General features: G+C 59.0%; 2 protein-coding genes across 2 annotated transcripts; both read left to right on the top strand.

Moving 5' to 3' along the window:
* Positions 1-2,968: 2,968 nt before the first annotated feature.
* EIF4E1B (eukaryotic translation initiation factor 4E family member 1B) lies at positions 2,969-6,877 on the top strand. The gene is made up of 7 exons (XM_008507678.2): positions 2,969-3,095; positions 3,189-3,379; positions 3,620-3,715; positions 4,379-4,442; positions 5,175-5,288; positions 5,424-5,563; positions 5,914-6,877. Exons 1-7 carry the CDS (start codon positions 3,078-3,080, stop codon positions 6,026-6,028), a joined length of 738 nt encoding a protein of 245 aa, XP_008505900.1. The 5' UTR covers positions 2,969-3,077; the 3' UTR covers positions 6,029-6,877.
* A 733-nt stretch (positions 6,878-7,610) lies between these two features.
* TSPAN17 (tetraspanin 17) lies at positions 7,611-16,784 on the top strand. The gene is made up of 9 exons (XM_008507679.2): positions 7,611-7,867; positions 11,248-11,298; positions 11,388-11,534; positions 12,383-12,553; positions 14,395-14,520; positions 15,323-15,370; positions 15,985-16,101; positions 16,190-16,251; positions 16,636-16,784. The coding sequence occupies exons 1-9, from the start codon at positions 7,781-7,783 to the stop codon at positions 16,688-16,690; spliced, it is 864 nt and encodes a 287-aa protein (XP_008505901.2). The 5' UTR covers positions 7,611-7,780; the 3' UTR covers positions 16,691-16,784.
* The last annotated feature ends 2,174 nt before the right edge of the window (positions 16,785-18,958 follow it).

Below are 18,958 nucleotides of genomic sequence, written 5' to 3'. Positions count from 1 at the left end.
GAGTCCCGGAGGGTTTTAAACAGAGGAGATAAATGATCAGGTTAATATTTCATATGATCCCTCTGAGACACATGGAGAATGTTCTGTAGGGAGGCAAGAGTGGAAGCAAGGAGAGTGTTAGGAGAGACCCAGGTAGTGGCCCAGGTCAGAGATGGCAGGGCTTGCCTGGGTGGGGCAGTGGGAGGGAGAGGAATGGACAGATTCAAGACATTTTAGAAACAGACTGGCAGGATTGGGCTTTAAGAGTCCCTGCTTGTCCTACCCCACTGTGAAGATGTCCCCCACAGACAGAGTTGGGTAGGCCTTGGGTAGGGACCAGGACCCCAGTAGGACCAGGGGGTTTGCTCCTAGGGTCTCTCCTTAGTCATCCCAGGCTGGAAAGATGTGGCAGATGGTGGGAAGGGGTGCTGTGGCTGGCAGGGTCCTTCCATGCCAGGTCCTGGAAGGCACTGAGACCATACCCGGCACTTGGGGAGGGTCCTTTCTCCCTTTTCCTCCATCAAATGTAGACTCAGGATCCCTCCCCAAGCTGGCCCCTCCTCCAGGGCTTCCTCTGTCCAAAATTTGACACTCCCCCCACTGGGAGGTGGGACTGTGTCCCCGTCCTTGAACGTGAGCCCTGGGGCTCTGATAGGATGCAGTGGATGTGATGCTGAGCTAGGTCGCAGGCCCAGGCCTTGAAGTGGCAGCTCCTGCTTCCCGCCTCTTGGGAGCCTGACTCTGGGAACACAGCCACCATGCTGTGAGGAAGCCAAGAAGCTATGGGGAGGGACCTCGCAGAGCTGTCCCAGGCACACCCCTGGCTGAGGTTCCAGCTCACAGCCAGCATCAGCATGAGCAGATGACCGCAGCCCCCGCCTGGGAGTCGCCCCAAGCAATGGCACTTTGGAGCAGAGAAGAGCTGTCCCTACAGAGCGCCACCCGAACTGCAGATTGTGAGCAAAATAAATGATTATTGTTGTTTTAAGCCACTAAGCTTGGGGTGGTTTGTTATGCAGCAATGGGTGGCTGGGACAGCATGGCCCACCTCCCCAGGGCATACCCATCACCAAAACCACTCAGTCCTCCTTCTAAATGCCTATGAAACCCATCATGTCCTCTCCAGCTTCCCTGCCACCCTGTCACCTGGACAACTGTGTTAGCAGCCTAACAGATTGCCTTCCACTCACTCTTGCCACCACGGCATGTGTTTCCCACATGGCAGTCCAGAGAACTCACTGATTGCCCATCTGATTACCACCCCAGCCCTCCTGTCCCACTTGAAGCCCTCAGTGGCTCTCCATTCTCCTAGGATCAAGATTGATCATCCTTTCCTCCTCTGGGCTTCAGCCACACTGGTCTTTCTTCTCTTCCTCCAGTACCCCATGTTCTTTTGGCCCCAGAGCCTTTGCACATGTTGTTTCCACTCCCTGAGATGCCCACCCAGTTAACTCTCGCTCACACTTTGGGTCTGGCTCAAACATCACCTCTTCTGTGAACTGCCTCTAAGCCAGTGGTTCTTGAAATGGAGTCCCAGCATCATCATGGAACTTGTTAGATATGCCAATTCTCAGGCCCAAGCCCAGCGCTAAGGAATCAGAAGTCCTGGGGGCAGGGCCCAGCAGCCCGTGTTTAAAAAGGCCTGCAGGTGATTCTGATCCGGGCACTTGAGAACTGCTGTGCACTAAGGCCCCAGTTCAGGTCGTAGACTCCCTTCTACCACCTGCAAGTCCCTTCCCCCACCTGCAAGTCCCTTCCCTCTGGAGCTCCGCATCTGTCATCACCTAGGTCTTTGTGCGGTTGTCTGATGTCTGGCTCCCATCACAGACCAGAGCCCATACCTGGAGCTTAGGGGTTGAAGGTTGAACAGGCATTCATTGTCAGCCTCCAGGTGGTCATGGGCTTCCCGCGGTGTGGGGTAGGGGAAGGGACTGGTCCCCTTACAGATCTGGGACCCTAGAGGTGGCCAAGGGGAGGGTGAGAAAGCTTAAGAAATGAGGGGGCTTCAGCCCCTGCAGAAAAGGGTGCTGTTCAGAAGGCAGGGAAAGGGTATCCAGGGCCAGAGCTTTGCCTCCGCCCTCCCCTCCCAGCCCCTACCCTGGGGTAGCCCTCAGCTGACTTCCATTGACTGCTGAGCCAGGCCTCGTTCTGTGGGCTTTACATGCTTTCTATCATTTAATACAATAAGCTGCTGAGTTGTGTATCATTAACGTGCCCATTTTACAGATGTGACACTGAGACTCAGTGAGGTTCAGGTACTTGGCTGAGGTCAGGGCAGGGAAGACTTGACCCCAGGCTGTGTGACTGGCGCACTGCCCCTCACCATCAATGTCGGGTGGAGAACAGCTGACGGACCAGGAGGTAAGAAGCCTGAGTGCAGGGTGGCCGGCAGGCTGCATAGAGCCCCATTTGCCCGTCCAAAGGCAGCCTCAGCTGCGGCGGGTTGTGGACCTTGAGGTGGAGGCCCAGTGTTGCCAGACCTTTCCAAATTTTTAAGAATAATCAAAAGTGTGGATTTTTAATATATGGTCTTCCTGTTTCTAAATGATTACATCTTTTAGAAAATTCAGATGCTTCCAGAGACCAGATAAATGCCTGAGTCAGATGACAGTGGTGGCCAAATCCAGGGGGTGAATGGCAGCAGAGAGAAACAAGGAGACACCACAGTGCATGTATGAGGTCTCCGACCTGGCCGCAGCCCCCCTAAGTCAGTCACTGCTTCTGCCCTCTCTGGAATAGTCTGCTTTAAATCCAGGACCTGCCCTGGGTGGGATGTGGTTTCACTAACGGCAAACTGCTAATAATGACCCTTACTTTCCTGTCTCGGCCCCGACGTGGCCAGCACCATGTGGGCAGGGCTGGATCTGCCTAATCACAGCTGGGTTCCCAGCCCCAGGCCTGCATGCAGAAGGTGCTCACTAAAGGCTTGCTGATGGTGGGAACAGGGTAAACCCTCCCCCTCTGAGCCCCTCCCCTACACCGGCTCCTCCCCTCCCCTGCCCTGGGCAGGCGGGGGCGGAGCACTGGCAGATTAAAAGCCAGCAGCTGGGGACCTCTCCCATCCTCTCCTCCAATGCTAGGTGCCCAGCTACAGCCACATGGCTACCGCCAGCCCTGTAAGTCCACCCGCCAGCCTTCCTCGGCAAGGGACGGGGCTGGGGCGCCGAGGCCCGAGCTCACAGCACACCCCGACGCCTTTCTTTGGTCAGGCCAGAGAGGCTAAGGGTGGAATCCGAAAGTGGGAGAAGGAGAAAGAGGAAGAGGAAGAGGAGGCAGCAGTGGAGGCTTCGATGGGAGAGGCAGCTCCGAGCTCTCCCCGGGCTCTGCGGTCCCGGAGCAGGAAGGCCAGCGGTGAGGGCCCCTCGGAGGCAGGGCCGGAGCTGCACCCGCTGCAGAACAGGTAGGGCAGGCCCCAGGGCCTCGTCTGGGAAAGGCCAGAGCTGGCCGAAGACTTGCGCCCTGTTGGCCCCTCTGGCCGTAGCCCTGCCGAGAATCCCTACTCCTCCCCTTAGGATAACTGCCTCCAGTCACTTCGGGGGCCAGTTTGTCCTTGAAGGGGCAGGACTTCCCTGTCAGCCTAGGTGCTGCTGGGGGTGGGAGTGAGGGTCTCTCTACTTTCTCCTGCCACCCCTACCCCCAGGTGGGCTCTGTGGTTCTTCAAGAACGATCGCAGCCGGGCCTGGCAGGACAACCTCCATCTGGTCACCAAGTTTGACACCGTGGAAGACTTCTGGGCGTGAGTGTCTGCCCCTCATGAAGGAGGCCGGGGCCAGGGGCTCTGGGCTCGAGGTCCTTCCCAGACTCCTCCAGGGGGCTGCTTCCTACACACCTTTCCCAGGACTCCCCGGGGCCTGCAGTGCTTGCTGAGGGCTGGGCCTTGCTGGGTTCTGTGGGAGGTGGCGAGGGCATTGGGGCACAGGCCCTCCGAAGCCTTCTTGAGGATTAGGGAGAGAGCCCGGAGGTGGGAGAAGCAAGGAGTAGACCCTACTCTGCCACTCCATGCTTTGCAACCCTGGGCAAGTTCCTTCCCCTCTCTGTGCTTGTCTCGGCCACAAAGTGAGGATTAGGCTGCCTCAGAGTGTCTGTGGTGACAAGTGAGGGAATCTGAAAGGCGCTGTGCAAACCCTAGGGGCGGGTGAGGCGCCCCAGGGCTCCAGCTGGAGAGGTGCCCGCCCCAGGGTCTAAGAGCCACCCCACGGGCTTGGAGGGCCAGGAAGGCTCCAGAGAGGAGGTGGGGCTGGAGGCTTTGGGTCAGGAGGGATGGAATTCCAGGCAGGGTGCAGCAGTGTAGGCAAAGGCTTGGAGGTGGGAAGGTGCGTGGGAAGCAGTGGGGTCTGAGGCCGGCTGGAAGCAGGCCCTGAGAAGCCTGGCCTCACCCTGGGGCGGGGGCTCTCTCCAGGATGTACAGCCACATCCAGCTGGCCAGTAACCTCTCTTCTGGCTGTGACTATGCCCTGTTCAAGGTAAGCTCTGCTGTCCCCCCCGGCCCAGGGGCCTGATTCTTCCCGGCTTCTGCATCCTCCCTCATGGGGTTGGGGGTGGGGTGCCGAGGACAGCCTCCCTTGGAGCAAAGATATGATTTCTGATGGGAGGAAATGCTGTACTGAAGCTTGGACAGTGTTATGTCTGAGCTGCACCCTGGAGGATGTTTAAGAGTCTGGAAGGGGAGGGGAGAAGGGGGAAGGAGGAAGGAGCCCGGGTTTCTGGCCTGGCTCCTTAACTAGGGACAGGCATCAAACTGCCCCAGGACACTCGTCATCAACGTCCAGGCCCCTCCCTAGAGGTATGTGCTGTGGGGCCCTGACATCAGTGTTTAAAGATTTCTCCAGGTGACTTGTGCCCTGCCAAGCCTGGGATGTGCCGTTGCCTACACTAGGAACACCCAGAGGTGTCCTTGATCACTCCCATTTGAACGCTTGTCACAAGGAACTTGGTTCAGTAAAGGAGAGAAACACACACATATGAAAACCTATAAAAGGTGACACATGTTGAGGCTTGGGCCTGCGGGAGCTCAGAGAAGGGGCTGGGGGGCTGAACGGCTGGTGGTGGAACCCGTTGTACAGAGGGGATGGAGGCACAAGAGACCTGGGCCTGTGGAGGCCTGTGGAGGGGCTGGAGCAGGCCCTGGGAAGGTGGTTGGGCCTCCACTTCCCTTTGAACAGAGGGAGGCAGTTGACTTGCCGTCCACCTCCCAGGATGGCATCCAGCCCATGTGGGAAGACAGCAGGAATAAGCGGGGTGGCCGCTGGCTGGTCAGCCTCGCCAAGCAGCAGCGCCACAGTGAGCTGGACCGCCTGTGGCTGGAGACGGTGAGTGTGGGAGCTGGAAGAGGAGGGTCCCCAAGGGAGGGGGCAGGGCTGGTCTGAGTCCCCCGGAGGCAGTGGCCTCAAGGATGGCAATCCGTGTGCCACAGCTGAAGGTATCATCATCCTCTTTGGCCCCAGCTGCTGTGTCTGATTGGGGAGAGCTTTGAGGAGCACAGCCGGGAGGTGTGTGGCGCTGTTGTCAACGTCCGCACCAAGGGGGACAAGATTGCCGTGTGGACGAGGGAGGCAGAGAACCAGGCAGGCGTGCTGCACATTGGGTAAGGGGCGTCTCTGGCACAGGGTGGGGGCTGGGGCTCTTGTAGGGAGAAGGTGAAATGGGGGGTGGTTTGGCCTGCAAGAGAGACCTCTGGAACTCTCCATGCCATCTCCTGCTCCTTCCTTATCCACCTGTATAGAGGGTTTGGAATCTAGATTTGAAACTATTTCTAGCAGAACACTTTTCTTTTGCCTTAGAGTCATGTTTTGGGTATACATGTGGGTAAGACTACAAAACAGGAGTGACTGGCTGGAACCAGGGTAGGAGCTCTGGGCAAAGGACGCAGGGTCCCGGGTTATCTCCAGGACCCGCTGCTGACTGCTGTCTCACTTCCTCTCCCACTCACCTCAGGCGTGTCTACAAAGAGCGCCTGGGCCTCTCCGCAAAGACCATCATCGGGTACCAGGCCCACGCAGACACAGCCACCAAGAGCAACTCCCTAGCCAAGAACAAGTTTGTGGTGTGAGGGGCCTTGGCACCACTCCCCATACAGCGTCCCTGAGCCTCTCCCTGCTGTCTGTGTGTGTGTGTGTGTGTGTGGAGGGGGTGCTAGGCTACCCTGCTGATGCTGGGCAGGACTGGAGGGCAGATCACCCGGTTCTCACCTTCCTGGAGTGAATATGAACACTCTTTAACATGATTGGGGGCCAGGCCTAGGGGCAGCTCTGGGGGAGGGGCCAGCCTGGGGACTTGGGGCAGCAGAAAGGGGAGGACACCTCTGGGTTTCCTTGTCTCACCCCGGGGTGGGTGAGTGGGTGAGGTGAGTCATGCTGGGAAGGAGAGCTCAACCGCAGGTGGAAAGATGACAGGAGAGAATCCTCTGATCCAGCACTTACTCCTAAGTGGGCTAGGGGGCCTGAGGGCCAGACTCTTCTATTGGGCGGGGGGGGGGCTCAAGGCCACCGACACTGAGAGCTGGAGTGCAGGGACAGGAGTGGGGGACATTTCCTCTTTGTGATCACTCTGCTTATAAACCTTTGTGGGTTGCCTCTCTGCGGATTTGTGTCCTAAGAGCCCAGCCTGTCCCCCATCCCTTCCTGGAGTGTGGTGACCCCACACCCCAAGGGCTGGAGGGTGAGAGGCGAATGTGGTCTCACAGAGGGATACGTGGGGGCTGGAGCTCTCGCCCTTTCCTCAGCTGTGGCCGGGGTCTGGGCCTTGCCTGCCTCCGGGCTAGGCTGAACCAGAGGTGGGTGGAGGGGGCTCACCAAGGGGAGGAGGACAGTGGTGGTCAGGCCTCACCATGGTTCTGCTAGAGGTGGGTTAACTTAGCTCCTTTATTCCTGTTCTAAATAAATACTCACTTTGAACAAAATTGGAGTGGTTTTTAAGGAGGGCTCTAAAATTGAGTAAGATTCATGCCCCCAAAATCTTGATCTGCTCCTGTCCTGCCTTGGAGGGACTCATGTGAGACTCCCAGTTTCCAAGACTCAGGGCCCAAGCTGGTATGCGGAGAGGGGTAAGACTGGAGGGCTTCAACCACCAAAGTGGTGTGAGCCAGGGTGTGGGGTATCTGCCTCTGCCCAAACTGAAGGGGCAAGGAGCAGCGGGCATGGCACCCGCAAGACCCAGGTGTCATCCGGCCTGAGCGCGAGCCAGGATAGGTAGGGCTGGATTTCTTTTGAGTGAAACACACAACTGAATCGACTGCACTGTAATAAAGTGTCCTGCACGTGTGTGAAAAACACGAGCCGAATCACCATCTCCATCCGCTCACCAGCTCAGTGGTTACTCCTCTTCAGGGATGGGTTCCGACAGCAAGGCCGGGGACAGGGTGGCGCTGGTACTGAGCTTTGCGGGCTGAGGGGAACCGGAGTCCTTGGTGCCTGTGGTTTGCGGGGCCATCAGGAAGCGTCTCAGGCGAGTCCAAGCCATCCTGGGCAGCTCGGGGCAGCTGCCTGCGCAGGGGACGGAGCCTAGGGCAGGGGCGGAGCCAGGCACAGAGGCGGGGCTCCGAGGGGGCGGAGTTGGCGGGGGCGGAGCCATGCCTGGAGGCGGTGCGGCTCCGAGGGGACCCCGCTGGCGCGGAGCGGGGCGGTCCGGGCGCCGGGGGCGGTCCCTGCGGGGTGGGCGGGGCCCGACGGGCGCTCTGTGTGGCCGCGGCCATGAAGCCGCAGCCGCCGGGCTAGGCCCCGGGCGGCGCTAGCCCAGGGCGGCCCGCGGAGGGCTGAGCCCGGCCGCCGGCTCCGGTTCCCGGGCCGGCGGGCGGCCGCTCACCATGCCCGGCAAGCACCAGCACTTCCAGGAACCCGAGGTCGGCTGCTGCGGGAAATACTTCCTGTTTGGCTTCAACATTGTCTTCTGGGTGAGCGCGGGGTGGGTTCTGGGCCCGGTGCTAGCAGTGGCAGGAGAAGGAGGTTCAGTCCCCTCCTACGGGGAGACCACTCCTGCCAGCAGGGCTTGGGATCGTGCCCCCATTCCTCCCGCCCACCCCAGGACCACCCACGAGAACTACAGAGAGGCCCGGATTGCAGGGGGATGGCACGGGGTGCGGTGGAGAAGCGGAGTCGCCTATGTCTTCTCTGGGCCCGGCGGAGGAAGGGGAGGCGTTTCCTTGAAGGCCCCTGGGACACGCTTGGTGCAGGTCGCCTCCTCTTCCGCCCAGCCCCCTTGCTACTCTGGGTTGTGGGGTGCGCGCGGAGCCCCACCCAACACCCGTAGGGTTTGGTTTCCCCCATAGGGAGGAAAGTGCCACGAGGGGAAGGGCTGCGTCCGCTCGCCCGTCCCTTTGCCCCTCCGGCACCTGGTCCTGCTGCCTCACTTTAAGCTCCTGCAAAGTAGGGTGGGTCAAAGCCCTGCCTCCCAGGCCCATACTAAGAGGCTTCTGGCCGGGGGACCAATAGCCCTAGTCTTCAGCGGGGGCAGGGGATCTCCCCTGCTGAGAGGCCGGGAGCTGGCCCAGGGGAACAGAATTCGACATTCCACAGCTGACAAAACCGAGGCTGGGGCCGGCTGCCCCTGACTGGGGAAGGGAGCTGGTGGTGCCCCTCCTGGGGTGGCATCTGTGCCCCTGGGCCCTGCCAAGTCATCTTTCTCTTCTCCCTCCCCCATCCCATCTCTCCAGGGCTGCATGCTGCCTCTGCAGTCTCTGCTTCTGCCGTCTTGGGTCAAAATGCCAGGCCTATTCATTTTTGTTAAGCAGACCTCAGTGGCAGTGCCCTCTCCCCACGTGCTGACCATGCAGCCACCCGTGCGTGGGTGTCCTTTGGCCCCAGCGGTGCTTAGCTCTGGAGTGTGTGGGGAAGTCTGGAGGCCTGGGCGGAGCAGGCCTGGCTGTAAGACTGAGAGCAAGTCACTTCTCTCTGGGCCTCAGCTTCCCGGCCTGGGAGAGGGTGATGGTGAAGCCTGGCCCTCAGGGTTGTTAGGCAGATTAAATGAATTCTAATTTATTGTATTCTTGAATCTACGTTATTATTATCCACATTTTACAGATGAGGGAACAGGCACAGAGAGGTTAAGTCATTTAACCTAGTCATGCAGCCAGTAAGTACAGAGTCAAAGTGACAGCCTAGTGGGCAGTGGGTGGAGGTGAGGCAGAGAGCACTGAGCAGAGGGAGCCCCGGAATGCCAAGCGGAGACAGGCATGAGAGACTTAGGCTTGTTCCAGGGCTCCCTAGGCAGGGGACTGGAGGTGGGGAACTGGAGCACGGAAGGCCCCCAGGGCTGGAGCCGAGAATTGGAGTTTTATGTTGAGGGCAGTGTGGAGCAAGGAGGGCTTCAGTGGGAGGTGGTGGGTCTGTTCTAGCAGATCTGTCTGGCTGCTGTGGGGAGGGTGGATGAGAGGCAGGGCTTGGAGGTGAGGAGACCAGGGAGGAGGGCTGGGGCAAGCTGGGGGAGGGGGGAGGTGAGGAAGGCTCCAGGGGGAGTTTTGAGGCTGAATTGACAGGACTGGGCCACTTGGGGGGCAGAGGGAGGGTTTCAGGTTTGGGTAAAGGTGGCCTGCGGGAGGTGCCTAGGAAACAGGTCAGAGGTTTTTTTGTTTTAATGTAAAGCAGACCCTGGTGTTGGCCTGCACAGAATCAGTGAGAACTGGTGGTTTCTCACTCATTAGAACATGGCCCAGACTCCTCCCCACGGCCTCCAGCGCCCCATAGGGTCTGGCCCTGCAGCCCTCAGTTTATCCCTTGCACCACCAAACATGATCTTACCTCATGGTCTCTGCCTGTGGTCTCTCTGCCTGAATTCTCGTCTCCTCGCTCCAGCTTTTCATCCTTCAAACCTCAGCTAAAATGTCACCACTTTCCTAACACCCTCTGTAAAGCAGCCCCACCGCCCCTGGGCCCTCCCCATTGCATCACCCTGTTGGATTTTCTTGCAAGGATCTGTTGGAGTCTGAAATTACCTCGTTGGCTCACTGTAGGTTTCCCACACTGGAGTGTAAACTCCGTGAGGGCTGAGAGCTCATCTGTGCTATTCGCTGATCTATTCCCAGCACGTGGAACAGAGCCTGGGGCATGGAGGGGTTTGCAGAGGCAGGTGGACATAGGGGTTTGGAGCCAGGGAGAGGTTTGGGTGGACATCCGGGAGATGCCAGTGTCATGATGGAGTGGAAAATGAGTGCGAGGAGGAGGAGGAAGGGCAGGAGGCTGAGGGCGGAACCTGGGGGGCGGGCATGTGCGCGGGGCAGGTGAAGTGTGTCCTGGGAGGGAGGCTGAGAAGCGGCAGGGGGAAGGAATGGTACTGAGTTAACCATGAAGAGGCTCAGGAAGGAGAAAGTGGTGGTTGGTCACCTGTTTAAAGGCTCAGATGGGATGAGGCAGGAGAAGTGATGTTTGGTTTCACATCCCAGATCCAGTGTGGAGGAGGGAAGAAAAGACGTTTCTAGAGAAAGAGTACAGCAGTGGGAGGAGCCTGGGATCCAAGCAGGGAAGGGATGAAAGTGGGTGGGCATGGGTGCAGGTGACCAGAGCTGACCAAGGCTGTGTGCTGAGGGGAAGCAGCCTATAGAGAAAGCAGGTGGGTAGGGGAGGGCTGCAGAGCAGGAGGGGGGCTTTTCCTCTGAGACTGGATATCCAAGAGTCTGCCCAGGGTCAGGCAGCGGCCTTGACCTCCAGGGCTCATCCCAGTAAGGAATTAAGGCAGGATGGTGGGTGGTGTCTAGAAGGCCTAGGCAGAGCTGTGGCCAGATGTTTTCTAGGACACAGCCACTGGCCCAGGTTGGGGCCCTCAGCTGGATCCTGCTGTGCATCGAGGTTCCTTGTCATTCAGGGGTCTTTGGTTGGACTCTGGCAGAGGGAGGTTGAAATGGTGGGTGGAGGTGGGGTGGTGGGCCCAGTTGTAGGGTAGGAGGGCTGGATTTGGGAGGGGGCAGAAAGGAGGTAGGAGCCCAGAACTCAGCACGGGCCTGGGGTGGGAGCAGAGGCTCAGGACACTGCTGCTGCTGCTCGGCGGGAGTGTCTCAGCCACCCTCTGCTCTAGTTCTGAGTTCCAGGAAGGGCCCCTGATGTCCATCCCAGGGCTAGGGAGGGTTCAGTCTTCCAGGCGGTGTTCTATGGGGAAGGAGCACTGGGATGTGTTCTTGGGAAGATGGAAAGGACCCTGGATCCCATTTACAGCCCTGTCCCCTCTTCCTCTCTCTCCCCCTGGCTTCCTGAAGACCCTGAGCACTAGTGGGGAGGGGGCTCTGTTGGGAGTGGGGAGGGCTGTTGGTGCCTCACCCTCAGCTCTTTGCTGCTGCTTCTGCAGGTGCTGGGAGCCCTGTTTCTGGCCATCGGCCTCTGGGCCTGGGGTGAGAAGGTAAGATGGTGGGATAGGGTGTGGGGCTGCTATGGGTTGCAGTGGGGGGAGGTCAGCCCGCCCACTTGCCTCTGCTCCTCCCGGCACAGGGCGTTCTCTCCAACCTCTCGGCGCTGACAGATCTGGGAGGCCTTGACCCCGTGTGGCTGTTTGTAGTAGTGGGAGGCATCATGTCTGTGCTGGGCTTTGCTGGCTGCATAGGGGCTCTCCGGGAGAACACCTTCCTGCTCAAGTTTGTGAGTGCCCCCCTCACCCACCCACCCACCGCCTAGATCCACTGGGGACCCCAACTTCCTCCCAACCACTTCTTGCATATAGTTTGTGCTTAATAATGGGTACTTTTATTATTATGTTATTATAACAATAATCAGATTCGTATTATCTGTATTTATAGGATCTTTTCTGTTCTAAGTGATTGAAACCCAGTGGCCTAAGCATAGAAGGGTATTTATGGCTCATTAAGAAAAGCCCAGGGGTGTACTGGCCACTGGTACCTTTGGGTCCACCATTGTGTCACTTGGCCTGGTCTCTGTTTGTTAGCTCTGTCCCTCTGGGTTGGCTCCACCGTGGTGGAAGGATGCCCAGGAACGGGCGGGTGGCGGGTGCTGGGTTCACGCTTCCCTCCTAGGAAGTCCTCCTAGAGGCGGATGCTCCCTCTTCCCGACCCTTCTGCCGAGTCCTTTAATTGCATCTCCTTGGTTCTGATTGGCCAGCTCTGGACCAATCCCTGCGGCCCCCGCGGGCGGGGGCGGGGAGGCGGGGGGGGGGGGGGGGGGGAGTGCTCTCATTGGTGGGGTCCTGCGCATGCTCAGCTGTCTCTCTGGGAATGAGGAAAGAGGTGGAGGTGTCTGCGTTTGAATCACGTAAACTGAATATGTGTGGAGGGTGGTTTCTTGAAGAAAACGGGGTGAGTAGCAGAGGAAGGGGAATGGATGGGTAGGTGAGAGCAGCATGTTCTTACCACCATAAAATAATAGTAACGCAATTGAAAGTGGGAATTGGGCTGTCTTGGGGTCTGCTCTGTCCTGTGGCACCCTCAAGCCCTGTGTCTTTGACCCCTGTGTCTGTTTGCCCCAAACCCCAGTTCTCCGTGTTCCTTGGCCTCATCTTCTTCCTGGAGCTGGCGACAGGGATCCTGGCCTTTGTCTTCAAGGACTGGATTCGAGACCAGCTCAACCTCTTCATCAACAACAACGTCAAGGCCTATCGGGACGACATTGACCTCCAGAACCTCATTGACTTTGCTCAGGAATACGTGAGTCTAGCGTCCAGCAGGGGCCATGTGCAGGAAGCACCTGCCAGGCAGATGAGTGATGGAGCAAGGTCCCTCTTGGGACCATTCCCTGGCCAACCTAGGCCAGGCAGACCCCAGGGAAGAGAGCCAGGAGTCCCCTTGTCCAAGGGGAAGCCAGCTCCTGGTGATCCCTGCGGGTCAGCATGTGCCTAGCCCTGCAGGGACACGGGATTGGGGAAGAGAAGCCAGAGGCTCCGCACTAGAATCCTAGGCCGGGGCATATAACACACTTACAGGAGGAAATTTGGGTTAAAAATATAGATTTCCCCTCTACTAAACCCTGGGCCCACAGTGTTGGCCAGGGCTGCATTGCCACTGTCTCCTTTGCTGGCACAAGGGCTCTCTGCTTGCCACCGTCCCCGCCACTGTATTTTATTACACCTGTCAGCCCCCTTCTCTTGTTTATATCATTTATTTGGCCTCTGAACATATTAGAGTTTGAGACCCCCGACGGAAGCTCTGCCCTGAAGCTTGCAAACCTAACCCTTGTGAAAAAGCAGTCAGTGAACAGTTCATGACGTGCTAGACACCTCCCGCCTGCACAGTCTCTCCCACTCACGCCCTCAGTCACACCCACTCACACCCACGTACACAGTCACATACCTTTGACATCACCCCGAGAGTCTGCTCTGGGATCCAGAGATGGAGCAGAGCCGGTGCCTGCCTTGAGGAGGTCTCAGCCCAGGGCGGAAGCAGACATAGCCGGGAGGCTAGGATGGGATTTATTTGTTCTTCCAACACAGAATTGTTACAGGCCCATCACGTGCCAGGCCCTGGGCCACTGCTAGGGATTCAGTGGTGAAAAAAGCTGAGGCCTCACTGGGATGACAGTCTGGGGAAGGAGACAGATGGTAAACAAATGTGTGTGTGTGTAAAATTATAAATTGTGGTTAGGGCTGAAATGAGGAAGGGTGGGGAAGGGAAGGCCTCAGGGGGCGACCTTGGAGGAGGGGAAGGAGGGGGCTGTGAAGTAGCAGGTGCTGAGCGGGGCATGAGGAGGCAGGCAGAGGCCAGGCTGTGTGCTGGGACCCGTGCACAGAGCCACACGGCCCTGCCTCATGCCCCCGACTCAGCCCAGGGGGCCTACCTGAGTTCACCACTGGGCTGGCTCCTCAAGGGCCGGCTTTCCAGCAGCCTGTGCCGCGTCAGCGAGTTAAGGCTACGTGCTCCTCTCTCCTCCACTCAATCATGAGCTCCTTGCTTTATCACCGCCCCACTTGCCATTGTCCCACCTTGGGAGGTGGCCCACGATGTTCTGGACCGGGGCATGGGGCTGGGTGCTGACAGCAGCAGTTGTGAAGTGGAATGGGAGGGTTCTGAGGGTGGCAGCATTGCCCTCCTGTCCCTGCGGAGAGGGGAGAAGGTCTCCGTGAACTCTGGGGCAGGTGTGGGGAGACCCAGCACAGATCTGGGGTTCAGTGGCGCCTCTCCCCGCCGCGTTTGGCAAGACCCCTGCTCCTCAGTGTGGCCTGGAGGAAGCCAGTCTTGGACCAACATGCTTGCTTCCCCTTTTTCTGCCACTCTTGTGTTAGAGGGACAGCTCTGGAGATCGGGGGGCGGGGGGGTAACTCCCCCTTTCCACTGCCTATCCAGCCCAGGCAGACGCTCAGAGCTGCTCTGATGGCCCTGCGCCCAGGCCCACCTGTCTCCTGGGGGTGCGGTGGGGAGGTGCCCACCTGCCTAACTGCTTCTAGGACCCCTCCCAGCCCAGCCCTGTGTCCCTGCAGCCTGGGCCTGCCCCCAAACAGAATGGGTCTCCTGGGTGGGCCTGGCTCACCTGCGGCTCTCCTCCCGCCCTCTAGTGGTCTTGCTGCGGAGCCCGAGGGCCCAACGACTGGAACCTCAATATCTACTTCAACTGCACTGACTTGAACCCGAGCCGGGAGCGCTGCGGGGTGCCCTTCTCTTGCTGCGTCAGGGACCCTGCGGTGAGTGGGGTCTGGTGAGGAGGGGTGAGGGCATTGCAGTGTGCAGTCCCAGCCTGGGAAAACCCACCCCAGGGCTCGCTCAGCTCAGCCCGCTCTGGGCGCCCTGGGTGTCTGGGGGAGGTCATTTTACATGGGTGTGCCTGCCAAGCTGGGAAGTTTGCGTCCATGGGCAGCACTGAGGCCTGCTGGGGTGGGGGCCGTGCCTCTTCAGCAAAACCTGTCTCCTTGATGGTAGTGAGATAGAAACGCAGGGCCCCGGGGCACAGGGCCTGGCCCAGAGGGCTCACGCACCCTGTGTTCCCAGCTCAGTGCGGCTCCAGGCAGGGTCTGCTCCTGGCCAGCCTTGACATTGTCTGGGGGCCGAGGACTGGGTGCCTCCCTCAGTCATGAGTGTGTGAGGCAGGGGCTGCCTAGGCCACAGTCAGCTGCCACGCCGCTGGGCCGTCATGCTGGGGTGGCAGGGGGTGAAGGTTCTGATCCTTTTGTGGCTTTCTTCAGAGCAGCAGCTTCTCACCGTGACATCCCTCCTGGCACGGTTCACCCGGGACACTGAGGGCCAGGTTTCTTCCCGTTCTTAGAAAACTCAAGCAGGCAGGATTCCTAAACAGGAGGCAGCTCAAGCTGGCGTGTGCAGCCGTGTGCCCAGGTGCCAGGGGAAGAGGCGCATGGGCCTCAGCAAGCCTCGCTTAGGAGCAGTGGGCGTGGCGGAATCCGCGGTTCTGTCTGCTTCCCCTGAGAAGCAGGAACCATTCCAGTGCTGGGCGCCCCTCACCAAGCCGCTCGTTGGCCTGTTTCTCCTTAGGAAGATGTCCTCAACACCCAGTGCGGCTACGATGTCCGGCTCAAACTGGTGAGAGGGGCGGGAACAGGGCTGGGGGCTGCTGGAGGTGCTGGAATGGGAAGGGGGCCTCCCATAAGCTCCTCTGAAAGGCCTTGGGGATTCTGTGGGGAGGGAGTGTTGAGTCCCAGGGACCATTGAGGCACATAGGGCTCAGTACTGCCAAACACGGGGCAGCGACTGTGGGTACGGGGATGTGTGCATGTGCTCATTCCAATTCTGTTGCCCATCCGCTGGGTGCCCGGCATTGCCTTAGACACTGGGGATTCATCTAATGAGACAAACAGACAGACAGAGGCCCTGCCCTCAAGGAGCTCCCACTCCAGTGGAGAGAGAAAGACACTGATAAGTAAATGTGAACAGTCATGTAACGTTTTCAGCTAAGAGCTTGGAAGAGAATGAAATAAAGGTGATGGGGGTGGGGCTAGGAGGTCAGCCAGGAGGAGGGGCCGTCTGTGCTGAGACCCCAGTGATGAGAAAGAGCCAGCCACGCAAAGGCCTGTGCTAGAGCTCCAGGCAGCAGGTGCTGAGGTGTGGGGCCTCCGGGTGGGCTGAGCTTCGCGTGCTGGACTGAGACGAGGCCCGCAGGGGCAGGCGCGCCAAGCCTGGTGCCTGTGTGTTCCCAGGAGCTGGAGCAGCAGGGCTCTATCCACACCAAAGGCTGTGTGGGCCAGTTCGAGAAGTGGCTGCAGGACAACCTGATCGTCGTGGCTGGGGTCTTTGTGGGCATCGCCCTCCTCCAGGTACTGCCACGGCCCTGCCTGCCCCACCCTGCCCTGGGCCCTCCTGCCCCACTGGCAGCCTCTCCGTTGCCTGCCCTCTGTCCTACAGATCTTCGGTATCTGCCTGGCCCAGAACCTCGTGAGCGACATCAAGGCAGTGAAGGCCAACTGGTGAGGCTGCCACGCTGGCCATGGCCACCCGCTCGGCCTACCCAGGGAGCCCCCACTGTGCCTGTGGGGCTGCAGGAGGTGTTTCTGCTTGGACCCGAGCCCCACATGGGGCTCGCGTGTGGATGTGCCGTGCGCCCATAGAGAAGGCCGTGTGCCTGTGCCTGGGCTGCCTGTCCTGGAGCTGTGTGCATGGAGGGTGGGCGTGCCAGTGGGGTGTGCACAGGGAGCCACTGTCTCCGCTCCTGTTGGGTGGTGGGCTCTCCAGGGGACTAGGAACGGTGCAGGCTGGGACACACTCCTCTGTGCATGGCTGTGGAGCGGGCTGGGGGTCTGCTGTTGTCAGGACAGAGCCACATGTAGCTTCATAACTCTCTTCTCTACTAGCCGTGACCTTGACCCTGCCAGGAGCCCACTTTGGCCTCAGCGTCTCAGATTCTAACCTGGGTCCAAGAATTTTCTCTCCCTTGCTTGCCTCTCAGGATCAAACATGATGATGGCTACAAACTACTCAAATAAACAAAACCTTGAAAGCACTGGCTTCCACCCACCGTCTTGGAGGTTCTGTCAGCGCAGGGCTTCGGCAGAGCTCTCCGCCTGGGGCCTGGCCCAGCCCACCCTGCCAGCGCGTGTTCTCGGCCTGGGTGGTGTATACATTCAAGCCAAGCTTTAACACTTGGTCTATTTCACATGAAAGTCCAGATCTCTGGCTTCTTGTGAAGATTGGCCATCTGGCCACAGTGGCTCTTCAGTGACGACGTCTCCTGGGACATGCGCTTCCTGTTCCCTGAGGCCCCCTGGCTCATTCTGCTCGCCTGAGTGCGGTGCCTGACCTGGTAGCCTGGGGTTGGCCTCCCACGCCTCTGTAGGGTTATTCCCTGTCGACACTGTGGGGCTGCTGTGGGCCAAGCCCGGGGTGAGGCCCAGGAATGTGAAGAACGGGAGGCTGGACCCTGTGCTGAAGAGACAGCCTGGGAGGGGTCTGGCCCTCCTGGGACTGAGAGGCTGCCCGTGTGCCCAAGACTGTGGCGGAGGGGTGGGATAGACATCAGGAAGGCTTTTGGAAGGAAGCATCTGGAAGCCCAGAGCTAGGCACCCCTGGGGTTGGGAGGAGATTGATTTGGGGGCCATGGATGGTTGACTCCTCGGCCCTAGCTTGGAACTGTCTTCCTGGTGGCCTGCAGCACTGCCTCCTGGCCACCAGAGGGCGCGCCAGCACAGCTTTCCTGGTCGGGCTCGGTGGGCCGAGCGTCTGCTGCGGCCCTCCTGGTACTGCCGGTGCTCTGGGCTTTGGGGAGCTGGAAGACTTCTAAAGCAGCGCACTGGCCCAGACTTGGAGTATGGCTGCTGCTCTCAGCTCTGACTCCTAGCTGCGTGAAGGGCTGTGTGTGGAGTGGCTGTACGCACCCCGCCCCGGGCTGCCCCTGGTGGAGGAGAGGAGGGGTTGGAGCTAGTTCCAGTCTCCAACTCGGATGCCCTTGGAGCCAGGCAGGTTATAGAAGCGAATGACGTAGGCCTTTGAGTTGTGAGGCCTTTGCAGTGCGACTTTGACTTTCCTGCTGTTACTGCAGACGGACACAGAGACATGGCTTTGGGACAAGAGAAGTATCTGCACAATCAAGTTGTAATGGCAACTGGCCTTGAGAGACAATAGGGTGTGGTGGGGACTGTGGCAAAGCACAGGTCCCCACCTGAAGTTGGCGGCTGTCATTGAATTGTAGCTAAGTGCTGTAAAGTGAGAATGCGGGCTAATGCCAGGAATCTGGAGAAACCAGAAATCCAGATTTTTATGTGAGATGTCCTGATTTTTAAGTTGTTGGCAACTAATTAAAAAAATTTTAAAACCCTGCAAGCTGAACGACAGGCTTGGGGCCCCGCTTTGGCCCCTGTGCCCCATAGGTCCCTTTGGGACAGTCACCCGCAGGGCCCTGGCTGCTCTGCCATTCAGGGATGCTGGGAGCTGCTGCAGGGGCAGTGTGTGGGGCACGCACTTTGCGCTGTGGCTCCCAGACACAGGCGGGACAGTGTCCTGGGGTTCCTGACAGGCACCGGCGTGGGCGGTGTCTACGCCTGACAATAAATGCGGCTCACAATGCTGCACATGTGTCTCTCCTTTTCTGATTTCATTTCCTGTCAAACCTCTCCCCTTGTGAGGTGGAGATCCTTTTCCTGATGAAGCTGCAGCTCATGCAGGGGAGGGAGTTCCCCAGAGCACGCAGCGGGAGGAGGCCCCCAGAGCTGACCCCTCTTGGTGGAGTTGTCACCTCACCTATCCTCCCTTCTGCTCCATCTGGGAGAAGCTTGGATCCAGAGCACCCAGTCGGGGTGATGGAGGGGGAGGAGGGCAGGCTCCCACCCTTGAGCTGCGTTCTCGCACGGGGGACAACCAAGTAAGCAAATGAGCATTTGGGTTAGTAATAGATGCTATGAAGAAAGTAAGAGTGACGGGCTAGGTGCAACAGCCAGGGGGCCTGGGAAAAGGGTCCCCTTAATAGGGTGGCCAGGGGAGGGGGTACCGTCTCTGCAAAGCTCCAGGGGAACGGTGTTCCAGGTTTGGTACCAGCTGCCCTAGAGGCCCGGGAGCCTGGGGTGCTGGAGAGGTGGGAGTGGGTGAGGGCCAGAGGATACGGACAGGGAAGTGGTAGGACCAGGATATGTTTGGAAATAGGATAGATGAGATGGGATAGGAATGACTGATAGGAGTGGTCGC

Source organism: Equus przewalskii, chromosome 13 (assembly GCF_037783145.1).
Source record: "Equus przewalskii isolate Varuska chromosome 13, EquPr2, whole genome shotgun sequence".
Taxonomy (NCBI): domain Eukaryota; kingdom Metazoa; phylum Chordata; class Mammalia; order Perissodactyla; family Equidae; genus Equus; species Equus przewalskii.
This window is presented reverse-complemented; position numbering and strand designations above follow the sequence as displayed.